This window comes from Colobus angolensis, unplaced genomic scaffold (assembly GCF_000951035.1).
Source record: "Colobus angolensis palliatus isolate OR3802 unplaced genomic scaffold, Cang.pa_1.0 Scaffold68, whole genome shotgun sequence".
NCBI lineage: Eukaryota > Metazoa > Chordata > Mammalia > Primates > Cercopithecidae > Colobus > Colobus angolensis.
In genome coordinates, this window is record NW_012120487.1 from 275,329 (window position 1) to 291,163 (window position 15,835).

General features: G+C 38.8%; 1 protein-coding gene across 1 annotated transcript; it reads left to right on the plus strand.

Annotated features, from left to right (window-relative positions):
* Positions 1-3,324: 3,324 nt before the first annotated feature.
* Positions 3,325-14,885, plus strand: CMPK1 (cytidine monophosphate (UMP-CMP) kinase 1, cytosolic; the record flags this gene model as incomplete). The annotated part of the gene is made up of 5 exons (XM_011926367.1): positions 3,325-3,483; positions 8,882-9,034; positions 10,987-11,063; positions 11,272-11,368; positions 12,742-14,885. Coding segments are annotated over 5 exons (528 nt in total), but the record flags the coding sequence as incomplete, so codon positions are not given.
* Between the last annotated feature and the right edge of the window lie 950 nt (positions 14,886-15,835).

Here is a 15,835-nt window from a genome sequence, read left to right on the forward strand (position 1 = left end):
ATATATATATATATATGTGGAGGTTATAGGGAGCTGAGATCATGCCACTGCACACCAACCTGGGTGACATAGTGAGACCCTGTCTCCAAAAACAAACAAAAAAAAAAGTGAGAGAAATTGAACAAGATATAATTTGAGATTTGACCCCATAAAGTTGTCAACATTTGCCTAGTTGTAGTAAAATAGAATGCCATTTTGTACTTGTTGGGAACATGGTGCTTTTTTCTCCCTCCAAATCTTAGTGCATGATCTGTAAAGGTTATTGAATTGTTTTTCAACTTCTTAAAGGAGAAATTTCAGTTAAAATTTTAGGCACTTATTCTAAGTGAATTGAGTGTATATATTTGTCACTAGAAAATTACTATCTTTAGGCCAGGCGTGGTGGCTCATGCCTGTAATCCCAGCACTTTGGGAGGCCGAGGTGGGCAGATCACCTGAGGTTAGGAGATGGAGACCAGCCTGGCCAACATGGTAAAACCTGTCTCTACTGAAAATACAAAAATTAGCCAGGCATGGTGGCGCCTGTAATCCCAGCTACTCAGGAGGCTGAGGTGCGAGAATTGCTTGAACCCGGGAAGCGGAGGTTGCAGTGAGTAGAGATGGTGCTCCAGCCTAGGCAACAGAGCAAGACCCTGTCTGAACAACAACAAAAAAAGTTACTATTTTTAGCTCAATAGTAGCTTATAATTGTAGCTACAGTATTTGTAAGTTGCTGTGGTTTTGAATGTTGCTCTTAAGACTGTTGTTAGTTACCCACCAAGTTTTAATTGCAAGGAAATTTCAGAGAATGTGAAAAAGTTTTGGTTAAGGCTGGAAAATACCTATTCTTGCTTTCCTCAAAATTGGCTTCAGTGATTACTTAATGACAGCAGAATGTTTTGAAAATATGCTCTTTAAAGTCTAGCTATTATTAAAATACCATAATAACTTATATGTAAGTGATAGTTGCTTTTTTGTTGTTGTTGTAACTGTGGTAAGAGGAAAGCATTATTAGCAAAATCCTTAAGAAAAATATAGTATAAAAAGCTGGTAAATAGATAATTTACAAAAATGGAATGTGGATGAAAACATCAGACACCTGTGTATAGGTTTGACATCTTTATATTCATTTGAATTCTTTGTTTCCTTGGACTTTGCAAGTAAGGTTGTTTTTTCTTTTTTACAAACTGTATAATAATTATTATTATTATTATTTGAGATGGAGTCTCACTCTGTCGCCCAGGCTGGAGTACAGTGGCGTGATCTTGGCTCACTGTAACTTCTGCTGCCTGGGTTCAAGTGATTCTCCTGCCTCAGCCTCCTGAGTAGCTGGGATTACAGGCATGAGCCACCACGCCTGACCCCTAATTATTATTTTTTAAATTAAAAAAATTTTTTTGTAGAGGCCATGTGCTGTGGCTCTTGCCTATAATTCCAGCACTTTGGGAGGCAGAGGTTAAGGGATTGCTTGAGACCAGGAGTTTGAGACCATTCTGGGCAACATAGTGAGACCCCATCTCTATAAAAAAATTAAAATAAAAATTAGCTGGGTGTAGTGGCACATTCCTGTAGTCCCAGCTACTCAGGAGGCTGAGGTGGGAGGATCGCTTTAGCTCAGGAGGTTGAGATTGCAGTGAATGGTGATTGTGCTGCTGCACTCCACTCTGAGTGAAAGAGCAAGAGCCCATCTCAGTCAATCAATCAGTAATAAAATACAACAAAAAATAAAATTTTTTGTAGAGACGAGGTCTTGCTGTGTTGCCCAGGCTGGTCTTGAACTCCTGGCCTCAAGCAGTCCTTCCGCCTTGGCCTCCCAAAGCACTAGGATTATAGGCATGAGCCACCATGTCAGCTAAATTATTTTTTAAAAGATTATTTGTATATATCTACAATTTCCAACTCGTTTCTCATTTATTTATTTATTTATTTATTTTTTTGAGACACAGTCTCACTCTATTGCCTGGGCTGGAGTGCGGTGGTATGATCATGGCTCACTGCAGCCTGAATCTCCCAGGCTCAGGCAATCCTCCTGCCTCAGCCTTCTGAGTAGCTGGAACCATAGGCATGCACTACCACGCCCAGCTAATTTTTAAAAAATTATTCATAGAGATGGAGTCTCCCTGTGTTGCCCAGGCCGGACTTGAACTGGTCTCAAGCAATCCTCCTTCCTTCGCTTCACGTGATCCTCACTCCTTGGCCTCACCAGCTGTTGGGATTACAGGCGTGAACCATCACCTAAAGTGATACCAGACCCAACATCCATTTTAATGCAATATAAAGCTTGCAAAATTGAACTGTCCCATGTCAGGAAGCAAACTGTGTTCTAATTTCTAAATTACTAACTGGGCTTCTAAATGTATATGTTCATACAGTAGAGCATTACAGAGTGTTCTGTATATTGTTGGTGTTTCACTGAGTGTTTGCCATTGTTTAGTACTGTCTTTGCATTTATTCAATATTACCACATGCTATAATCACTAGACCAGAGTAGAGCATTTGTCAAGCAAAGAGTTCCAAGTAGGAGTCAAAATAAACTGGGAAATAAAGTTGCCGTAAAATTTTGTGGATAGTAGTTGAAAAATGCTTCTCAAAAAGGGTCTATAGTAAGTGGGAAAGTAGGTCACACCTCATTTTTTATAAAGTTCTTTCTGCACTCAACTTTCAGAAGTTTGTGTATACTCAGTGATTAAAGTAGGCATTTATAAATGGTGTGGGAATAATTTTAAATTGAGTTTAAGGAGTTAAACAATTTTGTACTTATTTCTATTTTCTGTAAATGATGGGAGTTTTTTAAAAAAAAACTTTAATAAAATACACTTTTGATCATTTCTTCTTCTTTTTTTTTTTTTTTTGAGACAGGGTCTTGCTCTGTCACCCAGGCTGGAGTGCAATGGTGCGATATCGGCTCACTGCAAGCTCCGCCTCCCAGATTCAAGCCATTCTTCTGCCTCAGCCTCCCGAGTAGCTGGGATTACAGGCACCCGCAACCACACCTGGCTAATTTTTTGTATTTTTAATAGAGACAGGGTTTCACCATGTTGTTCAGGCTGGTCTCGAACTCCTGACCTCATGATCCACCCACCTCGTCCTCCCAAAATGTTGGAATTACAGGCATGAGCCACTGTGCCCAGCCAGGATATATTTGCATGAACATTATAGCTATGAAGAATAAAGATACCCATTAAGAAACTGGATTATGTGAAATATCTTAAATTTTTCTTTATTATTTAATATACAAGCAAAACTTCTTTGTTGTAGAAAAATTAGAATATAGAAATTAATACAAAGGAAAAAAAGTATAGTCCCACCACTGGGTTGAATGAATTCTGATATTTTTCCTGTGTGTGCTTCTTCCAGAAATATGGCTACACACACCTTTCTGCAGGAGAGCTGCTTCGTGATGAAAGGAAGAACCCAGATTCACAGTATGGTGAACTTATTGAAAAGTACATTAAAGAAGGAAAGATTGTACCAGTTGAGATAACCATCAGTTTATTAAAGAGGGTAAGGAGTGTGAATGAATGCCAACCAGTTCAAACCAGCGAGGAAACAAGAAATTAAATTTACCTTTTGGCCAGGCAGTTGCTCATACTTGCAATCCCAGCACTTTGGGAAGCCAAGGCAAGAGGATCACTTGAGACTGGGAATTCAACCTAGTGAAACCCCATCTCTACAAAAAATTTCTTTAAAAAGCCAGGCATGGTGGCATATGTCTGTAGTCCCAGCTGCTTGTGAGACTGAGGCAGAAGGATTGCTTGACCCCAGAAGTTCAAGTCCAGCCTGGGAAACATAGTGAGACCTCCTCTCAAAAATAAATAAACAAACAACATTAATAGTAAAAATAAATCCACCTTTCATATGTGTAATGAAAAATATCAAAAGTTTTGTTTTGAGACAGTGTCTTTGTCACCCAGGCTAGTGTGCAGTGTCCTGATCACAGCTCACTGCAGCCTCAACCCTCCAGGCTTAAGCCATCTTCCCACCTCAGCCACCTGAATAGCTGGGACTACAGGTGCATGCCACCACACCCAACTAATTTTTTTCTATGTTTTGTGGAGACAGGGTCTCACTATGTTGCCTAGGCTGGGCTGGAACTCCTGGGCTCAAGTGATCCTCTCACCTCGACCTCCCAAAGCGCTGGGATTACAGGAGAGAGCCACCACACGTGGCTCAGAGTATTGAATTTCTTGCTTGTGGAAGGTGGTTATGCTTGAGAATGGCAGAACTAGAAACTTTGCTTTCACCTGGGAAGAAATCGGACCGTGGCAAGGATTCTCTGCTTTGATTTAGGATCACCTGTAGCTCAACTTAACATCCATTTATGTGCACTTGGTCCTTTCTTCCCAACATTCAGACAGTTACTGTCTTCCATTTCTGTTTCTTCTTTTATCCTCCCTCCCCTGCTCCCTTTCCTTTTTTGCTTTCTTTTGTTCTTTTTTGTTTGTTTGTTTTGTTTTCAGTTAGAGTCTCACTCTGTCGCCAGGCTAGAGTACAGTGGCGCAATCTCAGCTCACTGCAACCTCCGCCTCCCGGGTTCAAGAGATTCTTCTGTCTCAGCCTCCAGAATAGCTGGGACTACAGGTGTACACTACCATGCCCAGCTAATTTTTGTATTTTTAGTAGAGACAGGGTTTCACCATGTTGGCCAGGATGGTCTCGATCTCTTGACTTGGTGATCTGCCTGCCTCAGCCTCCCAAAGTGCTGGGATTACAGGCGTGAGCCACCGTGCCTGGCGCCTAAACCTCTTTCTTTCTTCTTTCTCGTGTTTTTGTTTTTTGTTTTTTGGAGATGGAGTTTCGCTCTGTCGCCCAAGCTGGAGTGCAGTGGCGCAAACTCGACTCACTGCAAGCTCCGTCTCCCGGGTTCAGGCCATTCTCCTGCCTCAGCCTTCCGAGTAGCTGGGACTACAGGCGCCCGCCACCACGCCCGGCAAATTTTTTTTTTTAATTTTTTAGTAGAGACGGAGTTTCACCGTGTTAGCCAGGATGGTCTCGCTCTCCTGACTTCATGATCCGCCCTCCTCAGCCTCCCAAAGTGCTGGGATTACAGCATGAGCGACCGCGCATGGCCCTTTCTCTTTTTTAACCCACGTCCTTCTCATCATTGATGTTCGCTCAGCCATGGTGTCTACTTTTCTGGTGCATTACCAGCTTCAATGTGAAATGCTAAGACTTAATAGCTTTCAAAACTAAAATATGTCACATCTGAGGCTGGGTGCAGTGGCTGATGCCTGTAATCCTAGCACTTTGGGAGGCTGAGGCAGGGGGATCACTTGAGGTCAGGAGTTCGAGACCAGTCTGGCCAACATGGTGAAACCCTGTCTCTACCAAAAAATATAAAAAATTAGCCAAGTGTGGTGGCACACACCTGTAATCCTAGTTACTTGGGAGGCAGAGACAGAAGAATCGCATGAACCTGGGAGGCAGAGATGTTGGTGAGCTGAGATCATGCTACTGCACTCCAAGCTGGGTGACAGAGTGAAACTCCATCTCTTTAAAAAAAAAGTCCGGGCATGGTGGCTCACACCTGTAATCCCAGCACTTTAGGAGGCCAAGGTGGGTGAATCCCGAGGTCAGGAGTTCAAGACCAACCTGGCCAACATGGTGAAACCCCATCTCTACTAAAAATACAAAAAAAAAAAAATTTAGCCAGGAGTGGTGGCAGGCATCTGTAATCCCAGCTACTCGGGAGGCTGAGGCAGGAGAATCACTTGAACCCAGGAGTGGAGGTTGCAGTGAGCCGGGATCAAGCCACTGTACTCCAGCCTGGGCAACAGGGTGAGATTCCGTCTCGAATGAATGAATGAATGAATGAATGAATGAATGAATGAATGAATGTCACATCTGAAAAACAGACACCTTGTATTTACTAGGTAACTTTTCATTCTAGATTCCTAAAACTATAATCATTATATATTATCACATATAAGACCAGTGAGGGAGAAAAAGAAGTGCAATATTGGGAACAACAAGAAATAGCTGAAGCCTGATGGAAAAGAACTATATAAGCATCTGGTTGGAACTAAAGACATTGGGGATGAAAAGTGGCTCATAAACCCTTTCTTAGTCTTGTCTCAGAGGTTGAAGTAACCTGCTTGCATTCCAAAATAAACAAATCCTCTCTCCCCATTCCCTCTCTCTAATGTCCTTTCTCTGCTCTATAAAGCAGAGAAAGCATTATGAAAGAGCAGACTATATGGTTTTTACTTTTTCACTCTCTACTTTTTAACCCTTTGCAGTCAGATTCTGTTTCCATCTCCATTGCAGCTGTTCTTGCGTGTTACCAATGATGATCTCTATCAAATAATACTTTTAGTCATTATTTTTCTTGTAGTATTTAACTCTGATCAGTGTGTTTGAAAATCATTCCTCTTTTGTTCTTTATGACAGCATCTCTTTTTCTTCTCCCTACTGAGTGACTGCTGTTTCTCAATCCTCTTTAATAGTTATTCTTTTGCAAGTTTCCAAAACCATGATGCTTCTCAGGGTTTTATACTTGGTCTTCTTCAGCTGTCATTGTATATGTTTCTTTCTGGATGGTTTTAGCCATACCCAAAGCTTTCACTATGCTAATGTTGCTAAAGTCTATAGCTCTAAAACAAAATGTTTGTTTTGAATTCCAGACATATATTTTTAATTACCTAACTACTAGGCCTCTATCTGAATGTCTCACAAGTGCCTCAAAATCAGCATGTCAGAGGCTGAGTGTATTGTCTAAAATGTGATCTTCCTTTGCTTCTTGTCTTGCTTAATGGTTCTACCATCTACCTAGCTACTCAAGGCAGAAATCTGGGAATCAATCTATATCTCCTGCCTCTTCCTCACTTTCCCAAATCCATTCAGTGAGCATATCTTTCCAATTATCTTTCTTTTAATCCTCTTCTGTTAGTCTCTCCTCTGTCATTACTATCACCTTAGTTCACATCTTTTTTTCTTTTTCTTTTTCTTTTTTTTTTTTTTTTGAGGCAGAGTCTCGCTCTGTCACCCAGGCTGGAGTGCAGTGGCACAATCTCGGCTCACTGCAACGTGCACCTTCCGGGTTCGAGTAATTCTCTGCCTCAGCCTCCTGAGTAGCTGGGATTACAGGTACCAGCCACCATGCCTAGCTAATTTTTGTATTTTTAGTAGAGATGGGGTTTCACCGTCTTGGCCAGGCTGGTCTTGGACTCCTGACCTCATGATCCACCCGCCTTGGCCTCTCAAAGTACTGGGATTACAGGCGTGAGCCACCACACCCCGCCACATCCTCTTTTTTTCTTATCTGGACTATCAGTAGAGACTCCTAGTTAGTCTTTTTGCTTTTAATCCATCTTTGTCCCCTTCTGATTCATCCTCTTCAGTGCAGTCAGAGTGATTTTTTTTCTAAAAGGCAATATGAGCCTGTTATTTTACTGCTTAAAATTCTTAAATGTTCCTGTATTACTTCCAGAATAAAACTCAAATTCCTTAGTGTCCCATACAAAGTTCTTCATTAGTCTTACTCCTTGCTTACTTTCCAGTCATATATCCCACCACTCTCCACACATATCCTAAGAGTCAGTTGTGCCAGCTAATAGATTCATTTAAGCAGTTTTGCTTTCTCATTTATATTTCCAGTTTCCACTATCTGGAGGACACTGATCCCTGTCTGCCTACACGTGCCATTTCATTATTCAGGATTCAGTTCCACTGCCACTTCTTTGGAAAAGCTTTCTTTGGCAGTTTCCTTGCAGTTTGTGCTGACTTCTTTGTTTTACTATAGTATCCTTTGCATACTTGATTATAGAACTTAGCACATGTATGTATACATATTTGTCATGCACTCAACTGTGACTCCCCCCAGGGACAAGAGTCATGACCTTGCTCTTCATGTTCCTTGATCGTAGACCTCGAATGAGTGTATGCTGAATGAGTATGATATTGATGTGCATTTTTCAGATATCTTCCACTACCATAGTTGTGGTAGAAAGGCTATAGCAGAGGCTCAAAAGCATTCTGCTGAAGTTTTGCAAATATCAAAGAAGCTAGATGATAGCTTAAAACCAATTCTCAGATAAAGGGATCATGGGTCCTGACAGCCATTGTTCTTGAGGAACCAGAGAAGTTTGAACATGGACAGTACTGAATGTCAGTTCGCTTTGGAATAGAGGCTCCTCTAAGGTTTATTACAGTCATGTATTTGAAGTGGCAAGGATTTGGAGATTAGAGATTTCTGTCTCCTATTTACATATTCCCACATTCTACCTAAATTCACGCTTTGGAAGAGGATGGTGAAATGGGTTGTTCTTGCTCTCTTTCTGAATGTGTTCTTTTGTTCCCTTTGTTTTGGGGCAGCCAGTGACATTTGGGTTTAATTAGCTTCCATTAAAAAGCATTTTATCCTACATTAATAATTAATGCTAATGGTCTTTTATATTTGTCCAAAGCTTTGTGTTGTTGGACTTGAATTACATGAATAGCAGAGTTGAGCACCTGTAGAAGTAATATACTTTCCACTACAGCAAAACGACTTGGGAAGAGCAAAGGGAACACAAGACAGGGTCTCCAGTTGCTGGAGCAAAGATAATGGTTAATGGTTATTTTCCTCTTATTGCTGCTTTTATTGTTTATTTATAACTTTGTGAATGTGTATGTGAAAGTAACATATACTTAACTGTAGAAAATTTGGAAACCACAGAAAAAAATTGTGTGTAAAAATGAGATGGTGGTGAGAGGAGCACATACCCATAACCACACCAGCTTGAGGCAACCATGTTAATACATTGATAGATTTCCTTCTAGTCTTTTTTTGCTATGTACCCTCCACCCTTTACTTAGGGTTTAAATAATAATAATAAAACAAACACCCATGTATACACTACCATGCTTGAGAAATTTCATTTTGTTAATGTAGTATTGAACCTAAATCTTCTTTTTCCTTTAGGAAATGGATCAGACAATGGCTGCCAATGCTCAGAAGAATAAATTCTTGATTGATGGGTTTCCAAGAAATCAAGACAACCTTCAAGGTTGGAACAAGACCATGGATGGGAAGGCAGATGTATCTTTCGTTCTGTTTTTTGACTGTAATAATGAGGTAATGAAAATCTTCATCTGCCCACATAGGCTTTAAGCAACTGTTAGTCAACTATTGGAAAAAAACAAAAGATTTTTTAACTTACATTTTATATTGGCAGCAGTGTTTTTTGAATTGGTGGATTGGATGGACAGAACAGCACTGTCTTGCTGTTGGAGTATTAAAAACTATTTGGCATTAGCAGCCTTGGGGAGCTAAATTTTCCTTTATTTTCCAAATAAAAAGAATCAGTTTTGATTTTTAAAAAATAAGAATTGACATACATAATAATATTAGGTAAGAAGCTGGACTACTTTCTTAGGTAGACATTATTATCAAAGAGTATCTTGCCTTAGGGTGTTGTTTACTGGAAGAGAAACACGTTTCTGAGAAGTTAGGAAAACTTTCTGTTTTAAAGAAACATACGGGGCCAGGTATGGTGGCTCACGCCTGTAATCCTAGCACTTTGGGAAGCCAAGGCAGGCAATCACCTTAGGTCAGGAGTTCAAGACCAGCCTGGCCAACATGGTGGAACCCCGTCTCTACTAAAAATACAAAAATTAGCCTGGCGTGGTGGCACACGCCTATAATCCCAGCTACTTGGGAGGCTGAGGCAGGAGAATTGCTTGAACTTGGGAGGCGGAGGTTGCAGTGAGCCAAGATTGCGCCACTGCACTCCAGCCTGGGTGACAGAGCAAGACTGTCTCAAAAAAAGAAAAAAAAAAGAAACGTACAGGATAGCCTGATTTGTCTTAAGAGTGAAATGATCTTGAAAAAAGCAAAAAAATGTACTTTTCTTTCTGGTAGTTCTAATAACGAAGTCAGACATACTTTTGAATAACTAAATACATTTCTCAGAATCATTTAATTAAGAAGCCTGAAGTGTAGTTAGTACCTTGAAGGAAGTTGACTGTTCTTAGGTTGAACTGTAAATGTGCCTCTGGTGGAGAGACTTGCTGCGGCCTTTATGTCCTTTCCTTTCCTTTCCTTTCCTTTCCTTTCCTTTCCTTTCCTTTCCTTTCCTTTCCTTTCCTTTTTCCTTTCCTTTTTCCTTTCCTTTTTCCTTTCCTTTTTCCTTTCCTTTCCTTTCCTTTCCTTTCCCTCTCCTTTCCTCTTTCCTTTCCTATTTTATTTGAGATGGAGTCTTACTTTCTTGCCCAGGCTGGAGTGCAGTGGTACGATCTTAGCTCACTGCAACCTCCCAGGTTCAAGCAGTTCTCCTGCCTCAGCCTCCCAAGTAGCTGGAAGTACAGGCGTGCGCACCACACCTAGTTAATTTTTGTATTTTTAGTAGAGACGGTGTTTTGCAATGTTGGCCAGGCTTGTCTCGAACTCCTGACCTTAGGTGATCTACCTGCCTTAGCCTCCCAGAGTGCAGAGCCTCCCAGGGATTGCAGGCATGAGTCACCATGCCTGGCCTTTTGCATTGTTTTAAAATGCAACTCTCTTCTTCCAACCCCCAAAAATATGTTTTCATTTACCCTTCAAAGTTAACTTTAGAATGTTACCACAGCTTTATAACTAAGGAATGTTTATTCACAATTAAAAAGGGATGCTTTATTCAAATGCAAATATGTTGACTCAAATATTTGCAAATTTATGGAATTATCAAAAAGCAGGCAAAAAGGAAACAAAATTTGAGGCATGTAATTCATACCTAATAAGTTAACAGTATATCTGAGATGGGACCATACACATACAGATCTTTTTATTGCAGTTTGAAAAGAAATACACAGGAAAAACTGAGTCATGAATGAATTCTTATTATGCTCTGTACTTATTTAACCTAGTTTATATAAATTGAACCACGTTTAATTTTAAAAGGACTTTGCATGTTGATTAATGAATTAGACACACTGGGTTTATTGCAGGGGTTTTTTTGGTCATCTCTTTAAACTCTTGTTTTCTTTTCAGGTTAAAAGAATGGCAAATTCGTATCTTTATGTTTTTGATAACTTTATATCTCTTTTTAGATCTGCATTGAACGATGTCTTGAGAGGGGAAAGAGTAGTGGTAGGAGTGATGACAACAGAGAGAGCTTGGAAAAGAGGTACTTTGCAGTTTTTACATACAACCACTTCAATCCCAGACCTGCCCTATTTGGTATAGGAAAAAAAGAGTCACATTTAAACATGTAAAATGGCTTGTTTAAGATGTTAAGTCAATCGGTCGGGGCAGATCCAGTGTTCTGTGAGCTCGTCTATAACATATAGAAGAAAGGATAGATACCTAGAACCTTGTAATACTTACTTTTGCAGAATTCAGACATACCTTCAGTCAACAAAGCCAATTATTGACTTATATGAAGAAATGGGGAAAGTCAAGAAAATAGATGCTTCTAAATCTGTTGATGAAGTAAGTGTTCCTAGCCTGTCTTTAAAAAAATATGTCAAATAAAAACGTGATTATTTGTTTTGGGGTAGGCAGGAGAAAAAGAAATACTATCACAGATTAGTTTTTCAAGACACTGGAAGCCGGGCATAGTGGCTCATGCCTGTAATCCCAGCACAGGAGTTCGAGACCAGCCTGGGCAACATACGGGGACTCTGTCTCTTAAAAAAAAAAAAAAAAGAAAAGAAGACATTGGGGACTAAATGAAAAATTAGGGTTTTTTTCCTATCTGAGTAAAACCTAAAATGAGGTTTACAACTTCACACTTGTTCTTCATAAGAAATGGGTGGTTTATGAATTCTGAACTTGCTCCCAAGTACTAGAAAACTGGTATTTTAAGAATGTGAGTTGGATCACATGAATGGCAAGTCATCTAGCTCAAGAGCTCCAGGCTTCTTTCTTCTGCCACAGAACAAATAGCACCACAGGTGGAAGGTTTCCATGACTTACCACTTCTCTCTTTTTTCATAAATAGTGATCTCTGAATTGTGGTTTGCAAACCCAACAAAATTTCTAGTGTCTCTTAATGAACCTAACCTCCCTTTCCCCAATTCCCTGAATCTTCATCCTCTTATAGTCATAAGATAAAAAAGAATGGCCCGGGAAGAAGATTCAGGGAATCTTTTTTTAATCCATTCACACTTTGTATAGAGGTGATGTAATACATGAGAAAACTGTGTTTTAGAATCAGAACTAAGAAGATAAGCCACTTCAGTGTATATTTTATCAAATTATTGGCAGCCTATCAAGAATATTTTGTCCTAAAAGCACTAATTGAATGTAATATAGTCATAATTTTATATGTATTATTTATATAATATTACTGTCTAAAGTAAAATAGATGAAACTATGTGATTTTAAAAAATGATTCATTTTGAAAATTCATGTAAATTTGATTTTTTTTATGTGATCTTGTTTGGAGATGGAGTCTTTATTTTTTATTTTATTTTATTTATATATATTTTTTGAGACAGTGTCTTGCTCTGTTGCCCAGGCTGGAGTGCAGTGGTGTGATCTCAGCTCACTGCAACCTCCGTCTCCTGGATTCAAGTAATTCTCCTGCCTCAGCCCCCTGGGTAGCTGGGATTACAGGCACCTGCCACCACACCTGGCTGATTTTTGTATTTTTAGTAGAGACGGGGTTTCACCATGTTGGCCAGGCTGGTCTTGAACTCCTGACCTCAAGTGATCTACCCGCCTCGACCTCCCAAAGTGCTGGGATTACAGATGTGAGCCACCATGCCCAGCCAAATTTGATTGTTTTTAATAAGAACTTAACTGTATGGTATTTTAACAGTGCCTGCTTTTAAAATTATTATCATCTTTTTCCTTTACAGGTTTTTGATGAAGTTGTGCAGATTTTTGACAAGGAAGGCTAATTCTAAACCTGAAAACATCCTTGAAATCATGCTTGAATATTGCTTTGATAGCTGCTATCATGACCCCTTTTTAAGGCAATTTTAATCTTTCATAACCACATCTTAATTAGTGGCTGGAAAGTACATGGTAAAACAAAGTTAATTTTTTATGTTCTTTTTTCTGGTCACAGGAGTAGACAGTGAATTCAGGTTTAACTTCATCTTAGTTATGGTGCTCACTAAACAAAGAAGGATATCAGCTAGTTTTTTTTAATTCAAAAAGAATATCCTTTTATAGTTTGTGCCTTCTGTGAGCAAAACTTTTTAGTACGCATATATATCCCTTTAGTAATCACAACATGTTAGGATTTAGGGATACCCGCTTCCTCTTTTTCTTGCAAGTTTTAAATTTCCAACCTTAAGTGAATTTGTGGACCAAATTTCAAAGGAACTTTTTGTGTAGTCAGTTCTTGCACAATGTGTTTGGTAAACAAACTCAAAATGGATTCTTAGCAGCGTTTTAGTATTTATCAAATAACTGACCATTTACTATAGAAAGGTGAAAAAACTTAAGCTTTGTTTTACTACAACTTGTACAAAGTTGTATGACAGGGCATATTCTTTGCTTCCAAGATTTGGGTTGGGGGCACTAGGGGTTCAGAGCCTGACAGAATTGTCAGCTTTATTCTGACATAATCTAAGGGTATGGAGCAAGGATCACATCTAATGCTTGTGTTCCTTATACTCTGTTATATAGTATTATTCATGATTCAGCTGATCTTAACAAAATTCCTAGCAGTGGAACCTTGAAATGCATGTGGCTAGATTTATGCTAAAATGATTCAGTTAGCATTTTAGTAACACTTCAAAAGTTTTTTTTCTTTGTTTTCTAGACTTAATAAAAGGTTAGGATTAATTAGAAGAAGCAATCTAGTTAAATTTCCCATTTGTGTTTTATTTTCTTGAATACTTTTTTCATAGTAATTTGTTTAAAAAGATATAAAAATCATTGCACTTTGGTCAGAAAATTAATAAATATATCTTATAAATGTTTGATTCCCTTCCTTGCTATTTTTATTCAGTAGATTCTTGTTTGGCATCATGTTGAAGCACCAAAAGATAAATGATTTTTAAAAGGCTATAGAGTCCAAAGGAATATTCTTTTACATCAATTCTTCCTTTAAAAATCTCTGAGAAATTTGTTTTCGCCTTACTTTTTTTTCCCTCTGTCACCAATGCTAAGTGGTATCCAAGATTCTTAATATGAGATTTAAAATCTTAAAATGTTTCTTATTTTCAGCACTTACGTCATTTGGTACACAGGGTCAAATAGGGCAAATAATTTTGTCTTTGTATAATTAGATTTGATATTTAAAGTCACTGGAAATAGTGAGGACAAGTTAATGGATGTTTTTATATTTTAATAGAATCATTTCTATGTGTTATGAAATTCACTTATTAATGATAAATTTTTCAACATACTTGCCATTAGAAAACAAAGTATTGCTAAGTACTGTAACATACTGGCCACCAAAATTCGTATTGAGATTATCTTGGTTTCTTGGAAGAGATAGGAATGAGTTCTTATCTAGTGTTGCAGTCCAGCAAATACAGAGGTGGTTTAATCAAACAACTCTAGTGTGAAGCAAGAGTAAAGACTAAGGTTTCGAGAGCATTCCTACTCACATAAGTCAAGAAATCTGTCAGATAGGAATCTAAGTATTTATAGTGAGATTGTGAAAGCAACCTTAAAGTTTTGAAGGACTGTTGAGACTAGGTGCTTTGCTTCCTTTCCTCAGATATCTTTCCGTAGCATTTGAGAACAGAAACCAAGAAACATGGTAATTACTAAATTATGAGGCTTTGCTTTTTGTTTGCTTTTAAGTAGAAAAACATGTTGGCAACATTGAGTTTTGGAGTTGATTGAGATAATCGGACTTAACTAGTTTTGTCATTCCATTTGTTAAAGATACAGTCACCAAGAATTTTTTGAGTTTTTTGAAAGACCCCAATTTAAGCCTTGCTTATTTTTAAAAATTAAGTTATTTCCATTCAGTGATGTTGGATGTGTATGAATTATTTAGTAAATAATCTCAATAAATTTTGTGCTGTGGCCTTTGCTATTTGTTCGTTCAGATTTCTGTTCTGTAAGCATATGGAAGATCAAGAAGTATCCTATTTAATATGTGGGTTCTCACACTACAAAAGCAGAGTTCAGGACTGTCGATGCAAAGAGTCAAATTCTGTAAAATATTTGAAGATATTTATTCTAAGCCAAATATGAGTGATGAGTGGCTTGTGACACAGTCCTCAGGAGATCCTGAGAACATGTGCGTACGGTGGCCAGTGTGCAGCTTGCTTTTATACATTTTAGGGAGACATGAGACATCAGTCAATACAGGTAAGATATATACATGGTTCAGTCCAGAAAGGTGGGACAACTGGAAGCAGGAGTGGGGAAAGCTTCCAAGCCTTAGGCAGATTCAAAGATTTTCTGATTGGCAATTGGTTGAAAGAGTTAGTAAATAGAAAGGCATGTCTAGGTTGATACAGGGTTTGTTGGAGACCAGGGTTTTATCATGCAGATGAAAACTTCAGGTAGCAGGCTTCAGAGAAAATAGATTGTAAATGCTTCTTATTAAGAGTCTGTTCTATTAGTAATTTCAAAAGGGAGGTGAGGTATAATGAGGCATATCTGGCTCTCCCTTCCCATTATGGCCTGAAACTAGTTCTTCAGATGAACTCCGGAATGCCCTTGGCCTAGAGGAAGGGTCCATTCAGATGGTTGTGGGGGCGCTTAGAATTTTATTTTTGCTTTACAGGATCCAGGAAAATTTTTCATCCTGTTTTTGTGTTTTGGCTTAAGCAGAAAGCATGATTTTATCCCATTCCTTCAAGAAGTAATCTCCACTGAGACACAAGCAGCCTATTTTATTACCTACCAGCAGCATCAATCACTTATCTCTTTTAGGGGAAGATGACAGTAAGCAATGTATATTAGGATGTGGGCTTTTTGTGGACTTTCGGCTTTACTCTTGTAATTTAAGTGGTTCACAAACATTCCAGTGGTCCC